Source organism: Atheta coriaria, unplaced genomic scaffold (genome assembly GCF_025399875.1).
Source record: "Atheta coriaria isolate IRGN ID8LTWV9N9 unplaced genomic scaffold, Caltech_Dcor_3.1 hic_scaffold_10_pilon, whole genome shotgun sequence".
Classification (NCBI taxonomy): Eukaryota; Metazoa; Arthropoda; class Insecta; order Coleoptera; family Staphylinidae; genus Dalotia; species Dalotia coriaria.
This window is the reverse complement of record NW_027045452.1, coordinates 9,314,189-9,331,441: the sequence shown is the minus strand read 5'-3', so window position 1 is coordinate 9,331,441 and position 17,253 is coordinate 9,314,189. Positions and strand designations below refer to the sequence as shown.

General features: G+C 34.9%; 4 protein-coding genes across 5 annotated transcripts; 2 read left to right on the top strand and 2 right to left on the bottom strand.

Annotated features, from left to right (window-relative positions):
* Positions 1-198: 198 nt before the first annotated feature.
* Positions 199-3,484, top strand: Atf6 (bZIP_ATF6 domain-containing protein ATf6). The gene is given in 6 exon segments (XM_065314952.1): positions 199-693; positions 821-1,540; positions 1,543-1,652; positions 1,718-1,857; positions 2,018-2,676; positions 2,748-3,484. Coding segments are annotated over 6 exon segments (1,986 nt in total). The 5' UTR covers positions 199-611; the 3' UTR covers positions 3,023-3,484.
* Positions 3,212-4,205, bottom strand: Srx (sulfiredoxin). 2 transcript variants are annotated; one of them, XM_065314954.1, is made up of 2 exons: positions 3,980-4,205; positions 3,212-3,885 (listed from the first exon to the last, which is right to left on the bottom strand). In XM_065314954.1, the coding sequence occupies exons 1-2, from the start codon at positions 4,050-4,052 to the stop codon at positions 3,548-3,550; spliced, it is 411 nt and encodes a 136-aa protein (XP_065171026.1). In that variant the 5' UTR covers positions 4,053-4,205; the 3' UTR covers positions 3,212-3,547. The 2 variants fall into 2 exon arrangements, with proteins under 2 accessions (XP_065171026.1, XP_065171027.1); XM_065314955.1 differs by having other exon boundaries at positions 4,010-4,190.
* A 2,280-nt stretch (positions 4,206-6,485) lies between these two features.
* Positions 6,486-13,933, top strand: LOC135801451 (aminopeptidase N-like). Its single transcript, XM_065314951.1, is given in 8 exon segments — positions 6,486-6,640; positions 9,673-9,843; positions 9,919-10,343; positions 10,412-11,094; positions 11,097-12,012; positions 12,077-12,388; positions 12,452-12,533; positions 13,568-13,933. Coding segments are annotated over 8 exon segments (2,856 nt in total). The 5' UTR covers positions 6,486-6,526; the 3' UTR covers positions 13,721-13,933.
* Usp1 (ubiquitin specific protease 1) lies at positions 13,789-16,113 on the bottom strand. The gene is made up of 2 exons (XM_065314953.1): positions 15,905-16,113; positions 13,789-15,842 (listed from the first exon to the last, which is right to left on the bottom strand). The coding sequence occupies exon 2, from the start codon at positions 15,800-15,802 to the stop codon at positions 14,084-14,086; it is 1,719 nt and encodes a 572-aa protein (XP_065171025.1). The 5' UTR covers positions 15,803-15,842; positions 15,905-16,113; the 3' UTR covers positions 13,789-14,083.
* Between the last annotated feature and the right edge of the window lie 1,140 nt (positions 16,114-17,253).

Genomic DNA, 17,253 nt, shown 5'->3' with positions numbered 1-17,253 from the left:
TAATGCAAAAACAGTTAAAAATTTCATTGGTAACGTGTAACAACTAATTCATTATGTGCGCAATTTAATTAGCTATCATTTAATATAACGCATAGTGAAAAATTTTACTTCTTTTAAAAGATATCAACAAAATTTTAAAATAATTTCAAGTTAAACACTAGCGCCACCAGTGACAAAACACAAAACTAATCTGACACACCGAAGGTCGCAGAAACCAAATTTGTTTACGCTACGCATCGCGGCCAGCGATTAAACACGAATTAATCGAGCGTTGAGTTTCGGTGGGCGTAAAAATTTAATCACTAGTGGTATATCGCATTAACTATACAAGTTACACACAGTGGAACGTCTAGTAAATTGCAGTGGTGGCAGTTTCACCACACGCTCGATGTTGCTTTGTGCGCCGCTAAAGCTAAACGTCATCAATCCGAAGCGCGTTGAATACAAGCATAAAAACAGCGGTGTTATTCCTACCGCTAATGAATTAAACCGTGAATTGTCTAGTCAGTAAGAACCTAGACAAAATCTTATTCACAACCGGTGCTCCAATAGAGATTTTCATTCAAAAGACTTAATTTCTTTCTTATCAGTGAGAAAAATTATCATTTATCATGTTAACAACCGACGATATACCGAATTTCAACGATTATAGTTTTAATCAGTCGCCGGATTCAGGTTTATCGTTCACTTCAGGTGAGGTTAACCTCCATTACACTATTCATTTGTTTTTTTGTTTGTTTGCTGGAGAAATTCAGTTGTTTTCCGGCAGCCATTTTGTTTTTTACTTAAAAATTTTAAAACTCATGTTTTTTTCTTGTAGAATATCCAGAATTAGGCTCAGAAGATGATTTCCTGGCCCAGCTCTCTTCAGACTTAGACATTCCATACCTTTTGAACCCAACCACAGAGAATGGCATCTATAATTCATACCTCGACCGCTCTACAGACGAGATTCTCAGCGAAATCACATCACCAAGCCCACGCAGTGATAACCAAGACTCCGAGGATGTCCTTGATACACTACTTAAAGAAATCAAATGTGAGCCATTGTACAATTCATCATCACCCACACCTTCACATTCCAGCCATTCAGGTTCTGAAGACATTAAAATGGATTTTAAAGAAGAACTGGAGACGCCGCCGATCTCACCGGTATCACAAACCAATTCCAGTGTGTCTAGCAATAATCCCCCAAGCAAACCTCTACAAATTAGATTCGTGCATAGGAATAATATGCATGCAAACACGCCGTACATAAAAGTAAATCAAAAGAATTTAAAAAATATTAATTTAAACGCGGTAAATGCGAATACAAATACAAAAAAACCAAATGTTGTGGTTTTGGAACACTTGAGAGCTATGCCAGTGGCAAATGTGCCGATTCCGAAGCTACCCTTGCCTACACTGACGACAAAAGCGAATATTTCTAATATTAATAGTATTAACGGTATAAGTATTCCTATTATTTCGTCACAATCGGTGCCACAGATTTCTAATTTGAATGGAATTGATGCTAAAGCTTTGAAACGTCAACAGAGAATGATAAAAATAGAGAATCGGCGAATTTATCACGAAAAAAGAAGAAGGAGCATCTAATGCAGCTTGAACAACAAGTTGCTGAGCTTACAGAAGAGAATGAAAAGCTTAAAAAGGTAAATTTTGTTTTAAAATGTAAAAAAACATAAAAATTTGATTGATTTTTGTTGAATTTCTTTAGGAAAATGCAGAATTAAGAGAAAGATTGTCTTCTTTCGCTGGAAAACGTATGATAAATGGCGTCCAAGGGAAAAACGCGACGAAAGGCATCATTATCTTCATATTTTTATTCACTGTCGGTTTCAACATGGATTATTTCAGGTAAATATCATTTAAAAACAAGCAATTATGCCGTCCACTTTGTACATTTGTACAACGCGTTGCGAGTCATTTGTATATCTAATCTTATCGCTTTTTGATTGCACTGCAATGCAAATCATGTACAATATTTAAAATAATTTTATGTTTGTTTTAAATTTAGAACAACATTACCTTCGGATCGTTACTTGGCTAACAATATAAAAGAACCACCGATTGGACATCACAACGGCCGCCATTTGTTATGGGAGGAGCCTGTGTCAACCGAAAACAAAACATTGCAGTCGTACACGCGGAATTTGACGATTGTAAATGTAAATACAACGAATAATTCGTTTGTGAGTGAGAATAAAAGCACGACGCCATTGCTCATGTGCCCAACGCCCCCTACAATAGGTACACCTTATTTTAACCAGACGGAAAGTGTTCGTCTGGCGGCTGAGTTACATCGATGGATAGGCAAACCATACAACACTACAATCGAAGAATATTTCACTGCGCCTGCGCCGAAAAAGACTAAGAAGGTGAAAACTAAATCAAAACTACGGAAATTACAAGTAAAAGAACAAAAACAAGCTGAGTTAAGTCTCTATAACCTCAAAAGAAAACAACCGGAAGATTTTTCGACTTCTGGTAGTGTGAATGAATTGCAATTATTCGAACCGACAGAATTTGCGGAGTTTTTCGCTGCGATTAATCGTAAAGATGACACATTTTACGTTGTGTCCTTTAGTCCAGACCATTTACTCTTACCGGCTTTAAATCACAACAAAACACGCCGCCCGAAAATGTCGTTAATATTCCCAGCTGTTTTAGCTAATGGTAAGTAAAATTAAATTTAGGTTAAAATAGCAGATATTAACCGACGCCATTTTGTTTTTGTTTCTGCTTAGATACAACCTCACCGCAATCACAAGTCTCGCTCATGCAGATCGACTGCGAAGTGCTGGACACTCGCATGATTAACATCCGCTCGGGTGCGATACCGTTACACTTACGTAATCACACCGTGCATGAAACAAGCAACACGCGCGATAACAACGTGAGCGATAGTTCTACGAACGCGCAGGCGAGACACTTCGAAGAGGGCAGTTATCGGCCGTATTTTATGAAGAAGACGAAGAATACGAAGGATAATCAATACCACGTCACGCATACAGGGGGTTAAAACACAAATTACACATAGAAATTAATTACGTACGTGAATTTTGTACAAATTAGAGAATAAGCTGCGAAATTTTGCACTTTACATTAATATTTTGATAATGTGATATCAAATGTCATCACTGTTTATTATTCTCTAATCAATTGACATAATTTTTATCATGGCGACCTTAAAAAGTTTAAACAAAAATCGTAAAATTAATTTTTATATTTGAACACTCTGTATAATGATTCATTTTGATAATGTGATAATTAATATCGTCACGGTTGTTTACTTATTAATCATTAATCGATGAATTAAGGTGAATACAAGGTCGAGCTACAGAAAAACCTTGATAAAATTAACAAAAACAATGAATATTCATTTGTTTTTCTCGCTAAACTTAGACTTAACCTGATAAACTTAAAATTTAATGTTGCGTTTGCGTAGTAGTCACTGTGATACAATAAAATTGCTTAAAATGTTTACGTTAGACTAGATTTAGATTTAAGTGTACTTAAGACTAAAGTGAGGTTATGTTATGTTAGTTTATTTTAAGTCCGGCGTGCTTGCGCCCAGATAACACTTGAGATCCGCCATTGTGGATTGAATGAGCTTGGCGCGTATGGTGGACCTCTGAAGACGTCGATGCGCTTCATACCGATGACAACCGCCGAATGAATAATAATAATTGCCGCCTTCACGTCCCTCGATCCACAAGATGTCTATTGGCGGCACCAGATCAGCCGTATCGTAGCCTTCGATGGTTTTCATCAATGATTGCACTTTGTTTTCGTCCACTTCCGCCATGAAGGGACGAATGATGACCGCCATTGGCACATCGTGTACTTCATCCGTGCCTGCTGAGTGTATGCTTGCCATTCTTACTACAATATGGAATGAAATGAGATGTAAGTGTTTATTGTTTTGTTGTTTTGGTAGAGATAATTGCTTATCTGCTTATCTTTCAGTGATAATTACTCGTGTAGGTTAGAAAATCAATCAAATTACCCTTGCCGACCGCCGTTTTGGTGTAGCGTTTTGTGCGCAGCATCCAAATTGTTGTTTTGGGTTGGAATATGTGAGAATAGTTGTGTGTGGCTCGATGGGAATGTTGTCGGTAGCGGCTCGCGAAACTTAATGAATGTCGTTGAGCGGTTGCAGCTTTACAGCGTGTTTTCGAAAGCCTTGAACTCGTTTAGCGCGCTGCAACTCAGCGCAGGTTAATATTCGATAATATTAAAGTGATCGAAGTTACGGACAATATTGATAGGTGTTTGTTTGTTTAGGCGTGCGTGACGAGTTATAAAGGGGTGGTGATGATGAGAAAGGGGGCGGTGGTTGGGTTATTATTAAGCAATTTGTTTGTAATTAACAAAATATCGGAGGGTTTTGGGAATTTTTGTGTGGAATTTTGAATGGAACTTTCCAAAATTACAAAAAGGTGCATAAAATTGTGTTTATCGGTTGTAAACTGTTATGATCAGTCTTGGGACGTTGTAAAATTTACAGTTTTATTCATTTTGTCTTTCCTGGAGAGGTAGTGGTCGTAAAAGTACCGTTTTTTGATTGTACTGAAGGTATTTTACTCCCAATTAGATAATTTACCTTTTTACATGTTTCTGGAGGTAATTATTAGATAATATGCATGTTTTTTGGTTAAAAATAACCTTTAAAAGGGTTTCCTGTGAATGAGCAATGAGAAACCCGCAAAAAGTGGTGGGGAAGATGCGGTGCGTTATTGACATGACAAGTAGGAGTAGTAGGCAACCCAAAATACACTTATTTGGATAAAATCGGAACCCAAACTCAGATAATTGAATCTTTTTGTTTAAATTCATCGCGTGTAGTTAAACACTGGTTCCTCGATGTGTTAATATAGTAACAAATGAGTCAGACGTAAATCTTCTTAAAACTGGCTTAACCTGATGCGCTAATTCTATTGAAAATCGTATTTTCATTCAAGGACTTATTTTACGTCATAAAACTATTAAAACTTTAGTAAAAATCAAGGTTTTCCTATATTTGTTTATATTTATACCTATAAATTATCTCTCCTCTTGAACTTGAAAACTTGTCCGTTATTAATGATTATCACTCGATTTAAAATTCAAATTTGCCAAAAGTAAAGTTCATCAACTTCTTAAACCCAAAACACAAACCTCGATTTCAAGAGTTCACGATACAAGTCGAGGTGCAAATTTTAGCGTCCGCGCAAAAAATTCCATCGATACAGAAACGGTTGTGTATTATCCGCCTGTGTGCACCTAATTTATCGAATAAATACACTTCGGCAACATGTTGTCTTAAATTATTATGTACAACATCCACTATCCACTTTTCGGATACTTGCTATTGTCAAGTGCGGTGGACGTGATTGAAATGCGAAATGTGGAAGGATCAACAAATGACAAGCACTTGTAAATGTTATTGTATTGTTAGTGTCATTATTAGTGAAAAGAAACGTCCTTTTCTGGTCGGACGCGCGTCGATTGCATACAAATACGTATAGCATGGAATAATCGATCGATAATTCTGTCAATATAAACATGCTAACGAAATCGTAACTGTTTTATAAAAGTAAAGAAAATATAGTATAGTTGTTTTATAAACATTAATAATTATTGATATAAACTTATTGTTTATAAAATATGTTTATAATTAAACGCAGAATTTATTTCTGAATATATTTATGAAAGATTTGTCAAGTTATCATGTTTAGTTCTTGAGATATTAAGGAAAAACCAAGAAAAATCATGAATTTTTGCTTTTATTTGGTAATTAATCCAATAATTAATTGCACCAACTAATTACCAATAAAATATTTATGAATTTAAATGCAGAATTTAATTCTGAATGTAATTTCGTAAAATTTATCATAATATCTTCATTAGTTTTCGAGATATTACCAAAAAACTAACAAAAGTTCAAAGAAATTTAAAGATTTTGATTATTTTTGCTATTATTAGGTAATTAATCAAATAATTAATTATACAAACTTATTCAACATAAAATATTTATGTATCTAAACACAGAATTTAATTCTGGAAATATTTCTAAAAAAAATATTATTATATCATGATTGGTTCCCAAGATATTAACAAAAAACGAACAAAAACTATTTTGTAGTCCTATGTTGGACTTGCGATATACACACCGAACATAGGACGACCAATGTAATTTTAGTTCCATTTGTATTTCGCTTATCTTTTCAATGCGTTTTCATCTTCCAACTCAAATTAAACCATAAAATTATTCATTTTCTACACAAAAAATACAAAATTTGCTATTATACAGGGTATAACATTAAATCTACATAAAATTTAATAAGATTTTAACATAAAACCATCATTTTATCGATTGTGAAGTAAGATACAGTTTAAAATAGACATTTCTTGTGTATTTTGTGTTTTGCTTTGTGTGTTTGTCGAAGCAACAAGTTTAGGCCGTGCAAGATTATCAACGTGTCTCGATTGTGGATCGCGCGGCGTGGTGAGAAGGAAGGGGTCGCGGTTACCATCGAGATAAATGCGTCGCCCCGTCGGCGGTGGCGATCAGTCGAGCTCTGGTTTGCGTCTCGTCGGTGTCAACGCGCGACTCGAATCATTCACGGCACACAGTGGGATACAACACAACAAAACAGTAAGAAAACAAACTCTAAAATAAAAACAACAAAAATAATCGTTTCACTAAAATTTACACGTTTCCACATTGTCTCGAAAATATAAACGGTTTATCTTTACATTATTCATTTGATTGATGTTTTCATCATTACGAGAATTAATTATGGTCATTGTACATGTCATGTTCATGTTTCACGGTTGAGTGTCTGACCACCTGACACCTGCGTGATAATAATAACAATTTGGTAAACACAATACAGAGACTATTGCGAATTTATGTGGTTTGATGATTATTTGTGCCAATGCTGAATGTGAAGTTGATGTGAATACAAATAGTATACATTGTGTTTTAGATGATTGTTATTATCTGTAATATTAACAAATTGCAATTAATTTAACGGCGGGATTTTAACACGCAAAATATTTGTGTGTTCGTCATCGTGTTTGGTAAATGTTGTAAATTGTTTTGTTTGGTTTTTCGTGCTGAAATATTCTCAAAGGAATAATTGTTCATTTACGAGATAACATAAAAATTAAAAATAATATTTTTATGTTTTTTCGTGTTTTAAATTGTATTGAATTGATTATGTCGTGATTTTGTGATAGTTTTTTGTTGATAACTCGGGAAATAATTATGATATAATGATAATTTTTGAGGAAATATATTTAGTAATAAATTTTATGTTTAAATAGATAAATATTTTATAGGTAATAAATTTGTATGATAAATTATTTGATTGTTAATCGAATAATATCAAAAACATTAAAAATTTGGAAATTTTCTTGGTTTTTGTTAGTTTTTTGTTAATATTTCGGGAACTAATTATGATTTAATTATAATTTTTTCGGAAATAGATTAAGAATTAAATTCTGCATTTATCTATATAAATATTTAATGTCTACTAAGTTTCTATAACTAATTATTTGATTGATTACCGAATAATTGCAAAAACATTAAAAATTTAAGAATTTTTCTTGGTTTTTGTTAGTTTTTTGTTAATATCTCGGGAAATAATCATGATATAATGATAATCTTTTCTGAAATAGATTAAGAAATAAATTCTGAATTTATCTACATAAATATTTAATGGTTACTAAGTTTTTATATCTAATTATTTCATTGATTATCGAATAATATCAAAATCATTAAAAATTTAAGAATTTTTCTTGATTTTTGTTAGTTTTTTGTTAATATCTCGGGAAATAATCATGATATAATGATAATCTTTTCGGAAATAGATTAAGAATTAAATTCTGCATTTATCTACATAAATAATTAATGTCTACTCTACTAAGTTTTTACAACTAATTATTTAATTGATTACCGAATAATAACAAAAACATTAAAAATTTAGGAAATATTTTTGGTTTTTGTTAGTTTTTTGTTAATATTTCGGGAACTAATTATGATATAATCATATTTTATGTTTTTTAAACTTGTATAATTAATCATTTGATTGGTTACCTAATAGGGACTAAAAAATTAAAATTCAATCAATCTTCTTGATTTTTGTTAGTTTTTTGTTAATATCTCGGGAAATAATCATGATTTAATGATAATTTTTAAGGAAATCGATTCAGAATTAAATTCTACGTTTAAGTACACAAATATTTGAAGGGTAACAGGTTTCTATAATTAATTATTTGATTGATTGGTTAATAACACCAAGAACAATCAAAATTTAATATATTTTCTTGGTTTTTGTTACTTTTTTGTTAATATCTCGAAAACTAATCATGATATTGTAATTATTTTTTTAGAAACATATACAGAATTAAATTCTGCGTTTATCTACATAAATATTTTAATTATATCATCATTATTTAATTAATTATTTAATTAAATTCTAATTAATACCAAAAGAACGAAAAATTTCTTATTTTTGATAAATTCAAGATATCTTCCAATCAAGTTCTACAACAATTTAAATCTTGCATTTCCATTTCGCGTATCCGATCAAACACCTATTGGGCAACACATAAAATCAGCTCGTGATATTAGAAAGCGCGCAAAACCAGATCGCTCAGAGCCCATTCAACCCATTACACATTATACACAACACAACACAACACAAGTTTAAAACGTGTTGCATGCTGAAAAATTACCAATCTAAATGTTGTACATTATGAACATGCTGTATGTGTTGTGTTTAATATGATCCTATCTGATCATCAATCAATTTGTTGCCGCAGCCGCCCTTTCAAATCAACTACTCACACGCGCGCGCTAATCGATCACGAAACAATTGAATGTCGGAACCAGTCGCAACCAGCACGACACGCGGTTCAATGGTCGGCAAACACAACCATAACATGGTCAAACAAAGCAACAAACACAAGATAAACCAATTACCATAATGTACTCTCGGTTCTTGTTCGAGTTATGATGGATTATGACATCGCATACACAATTTCATATCAAGGTGTGTCCGTTTTGTTGGTTTACCGTTTGAGATATTTACCCATGTTGTGTTTTTGCAAAATGTTTGCGTAATATTTACAATTTGCGACTGTAATTTTTGTAGAACTTGATTAAAAGTATCAGAAATTCTTAAAAATGAGAAATATTAATTAATTTTACTTTTATTGAGTAATTAGTCGAATAATTGATTAAATAATGACTTTTAAAGTAATATATTTATGTAGATAAACGCAGAATTTAATTCTGAATATGGTTTTGAAAGATTTACCATTGTATCTTTATTAGTTTTCGAGGTATCAACAAAAACTAACAAAAGTCAAGAAAATTTATTAAAATTTAACTTGCTTTTGCTATTATTAGGTAATTAGTCAAATAATTAATCATGCGAATTTATTACAAATTAAATCTTTATGTATTTAAATGTAGAATTTAATTCTGGATATATTTTTGAAAGAATTATTATTATATCTTGATTAGTTTTCAAGATATTAACAAAAAACTAACCAAAATCACGAAAAAATCAATTTAAAACAAAAAAATATTTAGTTTTTTGTATTGTCAATCTAGTATAATGACATAACACATGTCAACCATTTTTATTTTTCTATTTTTACTTGTTTTGTTTACAGAAAATGCGTTTTCTACACGCGGGGACCATTTTCCTCCTCGCCGCCATTTTGGGCACCCATGCATACCGCCTGCCGAGTAACATTGTTCCGCAACACTACACACTTAAGATTTTAACTAATTTAGGAGATGAAAATGGTACTTTTGATTTTTGTGGAAATGTCACCATCCAGGTAATAAAATTTTTCCAAAAATTACATTCTAACCAAAAAATTAACAAAAAATATACAAAAACATCAAATTTTTAGGCAACAGTCGTGGAATCAACCAAAAACATAACTCTGCACTCTAAAAACCTTGACATAGACCCCAAAAAGATCCAAATCAACGACGAAAAAGACATCGTAGATACCACACACGTCGACGAAGAGAACGAATTCTTCACCATCGTGCTAAAAACCCCTCTGGAACAAAATAAACCATTAAAAATCTTCATAGCATTCAAGGGTAAACTAGAAGATGGTTTAGCTGGTTACTACTTAAGTTCTTACATTGATAACGAGAGTAAGGAACGCAGATATCTCTCAATAACACAATTTGAGTCCACGGACGCACGCAGAGCTTTCCCTTGTTTCGACGAACCGGAAATGAAAGCCAAGTTTACCATTTCCCTAGGCCACAATGATAAATACACAGCGTTGAGTAACATGAACGAAATAAAGAAAGAACCAATGTAAGACACATCAATATTACTTTTTTTAAAACTAAAATCGGCCATTTTATTATTGTTTTTATTTTTAGTGAGGGGAAACCCGGATGGTCCATGACGCACTTCGATGAAACCGTCCCAATGTCCACATATTTAGTAGCATTCATGGTATCGGATTTCGGTTTTGAAACAACTGACATGACCCATAGCAATGTCACCTTCAGAATCTGGGCCCGGAAAGACGCATTGAAACAAATCCACTTGGCAGCTGAAGTAGGACCCAAAGCCTTGTCATACTTCGAAAACTTCTTTGACATAGCCTATCCTCTACCTAAACAAGACATGGTCGCCATTCCGGATTTCAACGCAGGCGCAATGGAGAACTGGGGATTAATCACCTATCGTGAAACAGCCCTGCTCTACGACCCGGAAGTCTCCTCCGCATCAAGTCAACAATCAATCTCTAACACCATCGCTCATGAACTAGCACATCAATGGTTTGGTAACCTGGTAACCATGAAATGGTGGACAGATTTATGGTTGAATGAAGGTTTTGCTACCTACATGGCCGCCCAGGCCGTAGATCATCTCCATCCGGAATGGAACTATCTCAATGAGGAAGCTGTGAATAACCTCTTGACAGTATTTACTTTCGATTCGTTAAAATCATCACATCAGATATCTGTACCTGTGGGACATCCAAGAGAAATCGCTGAAATATTTGATACTATTTCATACCGGAAAGGAAGTTATATCCTGCGTATGATGTCGTTGTTTTGGGTAAACAAACCCTTAGAACAGGTGTTAGTAAGTACCTCATGAAGCATAGATATCAGAATGCTGAACAGGATGACCTCTGGGCCAGTCTCACTGAAGTCGCACATAAAAACAATGTACTTCCGGCTAATTTGACAGTTAAAACAATCATGGATACCTGGACACTCCAAACAGGTTATCCTGTCATTTCTGTTAATAGAAACTATGAAACACAGAAAGCGGAAGTGAGTCAACGAAGATTCCTCAGGGATCTTATACTGATGAAAACCGTGAATGATTTTTGGTGGGTCCCATTGACTTATACAACTTCCAGTGAGTTGCAATTCAATGATACAACCCCTAAACATTTCCTGCCGAATAATGCAGATGCTTTGACAATTGATGCACCTAAACCCGAAGACTTTTTATTGTTTAATATTAAAATAGCAGGGTTGTATAGAGTTAACTATGATGAAAAGAACTGGAAACTCTTGAGTGATTATCTACAGTCAGATAAATTCAAACACATTCCTGTTGTGAATAGGATTCAGCTGTTGGAGGATTCTTCAGCGTTGGCATGGACAGCTGATTTGAGTTATGATGTCTTCTTTGGGATTTTGGATTATTTACATAAGGAAGATGGGTATTTACCGTGGAAAGCAGCGTTGAGTAGTTTGAGTGACCTGCAGAAACAACTGAAACGCACGAGTGATTATGGTTTGTTTAAGAAATATATGCGACAGGTGATTGAGCCTGCATACAAGAAGTTTGGAAGGATTAGTGAACCTTTAACTGATGAAAAAACACCCAAAGGATTGCAGAAGATTAAGTTACAAGCTCTGGTTGCAAGTAGTGCTTGTACTTTCAAGGTTGAGGAGTGTGTGGAGGATTCAAAGAAGATGTTTGCTGAATATATGAAGGATCCTGTTAAAAATAGGTAAATTTTTGATTTGTTTTGATTTTTAATTGTGTTTTAATGTTAAAATGTGTTTTACTTTTAGTTTGCCTAAGAATCTACGTTCTATTATCACTTGCAATGCTATTCGTTTTGGTGGTGAAGAAGAATGGGAGTTCATGTGGAAAGAATACTTGGCTTCCAATGTTGCAACTGTGAAAGACGCCATTTTGAGTAATCTAGGATGTACTACGGAGCCATGGTTATTGCGGAGATATTTGGAACGCGCAATGCAAGATGACAGCGGTATTCGCAAACAGGACTTTGTGTCTGTTTTCCGGTCTGTAGCAAGAAACCAATATGGTTTCCACATTGCCAAGGATTTCTTGGAGGAGGAGATTGTAAACATTGCTAAACGGTATGTTAAATTATAGAATAACATAATTACAACACAGTTGTATGCAACTTTAATTGCTTTTAGATTGTATCCCAATGCACGAAGGTTGACAAGGTGTATTCAACCTCTTGCTGAAAGAATGATTTCTCAGAGTGAATATGATTGGGTAAGTAAATTATTTTAAAGTTTCATTTGAATTTCTTGAATATTTTCAATGTGTTTTCACATCTCAAAATATATTCCAAATTTTGATGAATTCCTTATATTTTACTCTTTATCTTCAAAATAATTAATTTAAAATGATTTTAGCATTATTATTTTGCCAATTAACAATTTTAGTAATTTTTTACGTCTTTCGTGTTATTTTAACACCAAAAAACACAAAACTAGGCTTAAATTTCCTAGTACAATGTTGGACTTGTAGTATACACACCGAACATAGGACGGACAATGTAATTTTAGTTTAATTTGAATTTCTTGAATATTTTCAATGTGTTTTCATTTTTCAACTCAAATTAAACTTAAAAATGATGTTTTCTTCATTTTCTTCTCAAAACATATTCAAAATTTTGATGAATTCCTAATATTTTACTCTTTATCTTCAAAATAATTAATTTAAAATGATTTTAGCAGTATTACTTTGCCAATTAATAATTTTAGTAGTTTTTTTACGTCTTTCGTGTTATTTTAACACCAAAAAACACAAAACTAAGCTTACATTTCATAGTACAATGTTAGACTTGCAGTATACACACCGAACATAGGACGGACAATGTAATTTTAGTTTAATTTGAATTTCTTGAATATTTTCAATGTGTTTTCATTTTTCAACTCAAATTAAACTTAAAAATGATGTTTTCTTCATTTTCTTCTCAAAACATGTTAAAAATTTTGATGAATTCCTAATATTTAACTCTTTATCTTCAAAATAATTAATTTAAAATGATTTTAGCATTATTATTTTGCTAATTAACAATTTTGGTAGTATTTTACGTTTTTCGTGTTATTTTAACACCAAAAAACACAAAACTATGCTTAACTTTCCTAGTACAATGTTGGACTTGCAGTATACACACCGAACATAGCCCTGCCAATGTAATTTTAAGTTTTATATCAATTTAAACCCAAAAACTTCATTTTTTCCTCATTTTTCTCAAAAAATCTTCAAAAATCAATAATTTATTCTATTTTCTTTTGCAGCTCGACAGATTAACGAAAACCAACGCCGACGCATTCAAAGACTCTCAACAAGGCGTCATCCAAGCCCTCGAAACCGTCCGCCTCAACCTCCAATGGCAGAAAACTCACCACCCGGAGATCAAAACCCTGATTTCCAAACACATCAAATCTTAAACCCTTTTACACACCAGGTAACGACAGGTAAACACACCACGTCAATACACATTTTACTACCCACCACATTTTTTTTTTAACAAAACAGTTGTTTAATTTATTTTCACTTTACAAGAGTTGCATTCGCGCTTACGAGTTATAAACAATGACAAACTTAATATATATAAATATATATCTAAATGTAATAAATCTATATCGAAGAGTGAGAAAATACTGGAATGAGTAGGCGCACATGTTACATATCGCTTTAAGTAAAATATCATTAATTATTTATATAATAATCTCATCGGCAAACACGGATAAATAATTTGTACAAGTTTCGTGTGTTGTCTGAATGCATCAATCACTTACACAACTATCAACTTAAACTAAGACCTTCTCGTAGAAGAGCAGATACGGCGTGTTGGTGTTCTCCGTCTTGTAGGCCAACTCACTCTGCAGCTCATCCACGCTGATCGGGCGAACCTTTTCATCATTACACTCCAACCAGACTTCATCCGCGTTCAATTCAAGCGCGGACAGATTCAAATTCAGTTTAATACTGCAGCAATTACGCGACGTGCAGAGATCATTGTTATTCGTCGCCTTATCCCGGTTTTTCATCGCCGCGAAAAAATACAAAGTCTTTTCCTTGTCGTTTTTCGCCCGGCCGCTTGCACAGCGTGCATAATCCGCATGTCGCTCACTCGCAGCGACATAGGACTTATAATGCCCTGACTGCATTGTTGCGCCCACATGCATAACAACCCCAGCGAGTTTATACGCATGTAGCGGTTCACGCATGCAAGTCTCACAGAAACAATCTAATCTCAACGGGGTAGGCATGTAAGTGTTAACCTTATCAAACCCTTCACCCGTATGCATGAACCTCTTCTGTTGCAGGATCATGATCTTCGGCAGGCGTTCAAACGCAACGGAACGCACTGCTTCATTCAAATGCCTGCAATCATTACAATAAAATTTGTTCGCGCCTCGAAGCGTTTCCGGTGCAAGACACGCCTCGCGATATAGCTCACTAGGATTCCGCTTGCGGTCCAGCGGGGTGAGTTCCCGAATGGGTACGGGTATCTCGAAGAATTGTTCTTTGCGTTGCGTGACATTCTCGCACTCGAGGCACTTGGTGCTGCGTACGGTCTGACCTCGGAAGTCTTCGACTAGAAAATTCCGCTGGCGTGTTCGCTTTGTTTTGTAGTTTGTAGATGTGGATGAAGTTGAAGTATCGTCAGGTTCTGGATCACTGTCTGATTCAGTAATGGCGTCCGTGTTCGGCTGGTGGTCGACATTCATCGGCTCGTCTTTATCTTTGTTGTCTTTTTGTGTTTGTGCGAGTTTTTTGGTTTTGTTCGTCAGTCGCGCCCATAACTTCGTGTTTCCGGAGTTTGTACTGTTGGTAGCCGTGGTGGAGGTGTCGTAAAGTGTTGGATACTTAGCGGTTTGTTCCTCGACGTATGTACAGGTGTCGCGGATGTTGTCGAAGAGGTATAGGAGGAGTTCATGGGCGTCTTGTTGCTCATCGCTGCAGAATATTGAATTCGTTTCGCGGAGAGCTTGGAGGAATGGATAGGGAAGATAGGAGTCGTATGCGGCGCGTTTGGAGCCGTGTTCCATGTTGTGGAGCGTTACGAATACTTCGTGGAGTTTTTCGGTGAGGATGAGGACTTTATTACGTGGTGCATCGTTGATGCCGACGGTGAGTAGGTCTTTTGTACTGCTGCTACGGCTGCTGTTGGCTCCATACGTGGTGACTGCGTTTCTTCCCAGTGAGGATGACTTTGCTTTCGTGTCTTTTAGCTCCTTGAGGTCGTGCGCATACGCGAATTTCGCCGATTCGTCGGTGACGTGGTGTAGATTATGAAGGAAGCGCGATGTAAAGCGCAGAATGTATAGGATGCTGTTTAGATAGCAGATGTTACCGTTGTTTTTCAATGAGGCGATGGGTCGACCGGCGTCGGTGGCGAGGAGGCTTTCCTTGGTGAGAATACGTGTGCCGCGCTTCTCGGGCGCGTCCATCGTGAGCGTCGCGCCCCGCTGCCGCTTGGTGGAGCGTTTGCGGATGCCCAGGCTGACGGCGTCGTAGGTCATGCTACCATTTGGGCGGCGGCGTGGTGGTTGCTCGTGGGACCTGGTGGATAGACGAGGTGAATTTCTAGTTGTGAGTTGGGTATTATACTGTGGAATGCTTACCTGTGCACCTGGTGGTGATGATTACGGTTACATTCCGGATGCAGTTGATTGGTAGTTGGGTGCCTGATTAGATAATCGGTGGCGATCGCGTCTCGGGCGTGAATTATGAACGCACGTGTCTTGAGATATCGGTTGGGAATCGGCCATCACCTGTTTGCAAAATGAAATTATCACAGCGGCACCCTAGCGCCGCCCTAGCCTCCAAACGGCGACGTTTGAAACTGCCGATGTTAGTTGTGACAGGGACGTACTTAGACTATTAAATTATGTAATATGTTTAAAATGGTTACAATTTTTGTTATTCCAGCTTCTAAAAGAATTAAAATATTAGAAATTTAAGGTTTTATTGTTTTATTTTATTTATTTTTTAATTTCTTTAATGAAAACAGTGATAATTGTATTTTATTTTGTTGCGTTTGTTACCAGTTAAGGATGCTATGAAAACCAAGAGAAATCAATAGAGGATCATCAGGAAGAAGAAATTTTTAAATTCTGTTTGCGGATTACGATAGATTATTTAATTTTACATCGATTATTTAAGTAACTTTTTTTGCTAACGTTAACCGTTTAGGCCCTATTGGCAATTTTAATGAAACATGTGCATGCCGCCTGACCTGACTACATTATTGTGCATAGTACAAAATTCTCATTAAAATTGCAAATAGGGCCTAAACGGTCACTGTTAGAAAAAAAATTTACTTAAATAATCGACGTAAAATTAAATGATCTATCAGGATCCAAAAACAGAATTTAAAAATTCCAACTTTTAGTTTTTATCATAAAAAAAGAAATCTTTTGCATTTTTTATAACAAAACCTTTTCTTTAAAATTTTTTTGTGTTATTTTTAACCTTTTTCAATAATGATGCCATCTTGTAGAAAATATTTCAAGGAACAAGAATATGAAATTCCCTTTTTTCTAGCTCTATTAGTTCTTTAGATAATTACAATTTAATCTTCAAAAATTAGACTATTCCGTCGGCATGCACATGTTTCTTAAAACTTATAAATAGGGCCTAAACGGTTAACGTTAGCAAAAAAAGTTACTTAAATAATCGATGTAGAATTAAATTATGTATCAGAAACTGAAAGCAGAATTTAAAAATTCCAATTTTTCATAATGTACTGCATACAAAGGTGGAAATTAATTATTGATTATAATAGTCTAAATTGTAGGACTAGATGGCACTAGGATGCACTAAAAATCATAAAATCGAGTTATACGGCTTATTTTTATATTTATCGACAAACGTGGGCACGCATGTGTCCCGCGCGCTGTCTCCTAACGCCGCATCAACTTGCTGCATGCAGCGGAGTCTGGTTTTGTTTAGATCACAGGTAATGTGCCTA

Excerpts from the sequence above, each read along its gene's own strand:
- Srx (XM_065314954.1), bottom strand. The coding sequence starts at position 4,052 with ATGCTGCGCACAAAACGCTACACCAAAACGGCGGTCGGCAAGGGTAAT. Across the intron at positions 3,886-3,979 it reads TGATTTTCTAACCTACACGA|TAAGAATGGCAAGCATACAC; the intron begins GTAATTATCACT and ends TCCATATTGTAG.
- Usp1 (XM_065314953.1), bottom strand. The coding sequence starts at position 15,802 with ATGACCTACGACGCCGTCAGCCTGGGCATCCGCAAACGCTCCACCAAG.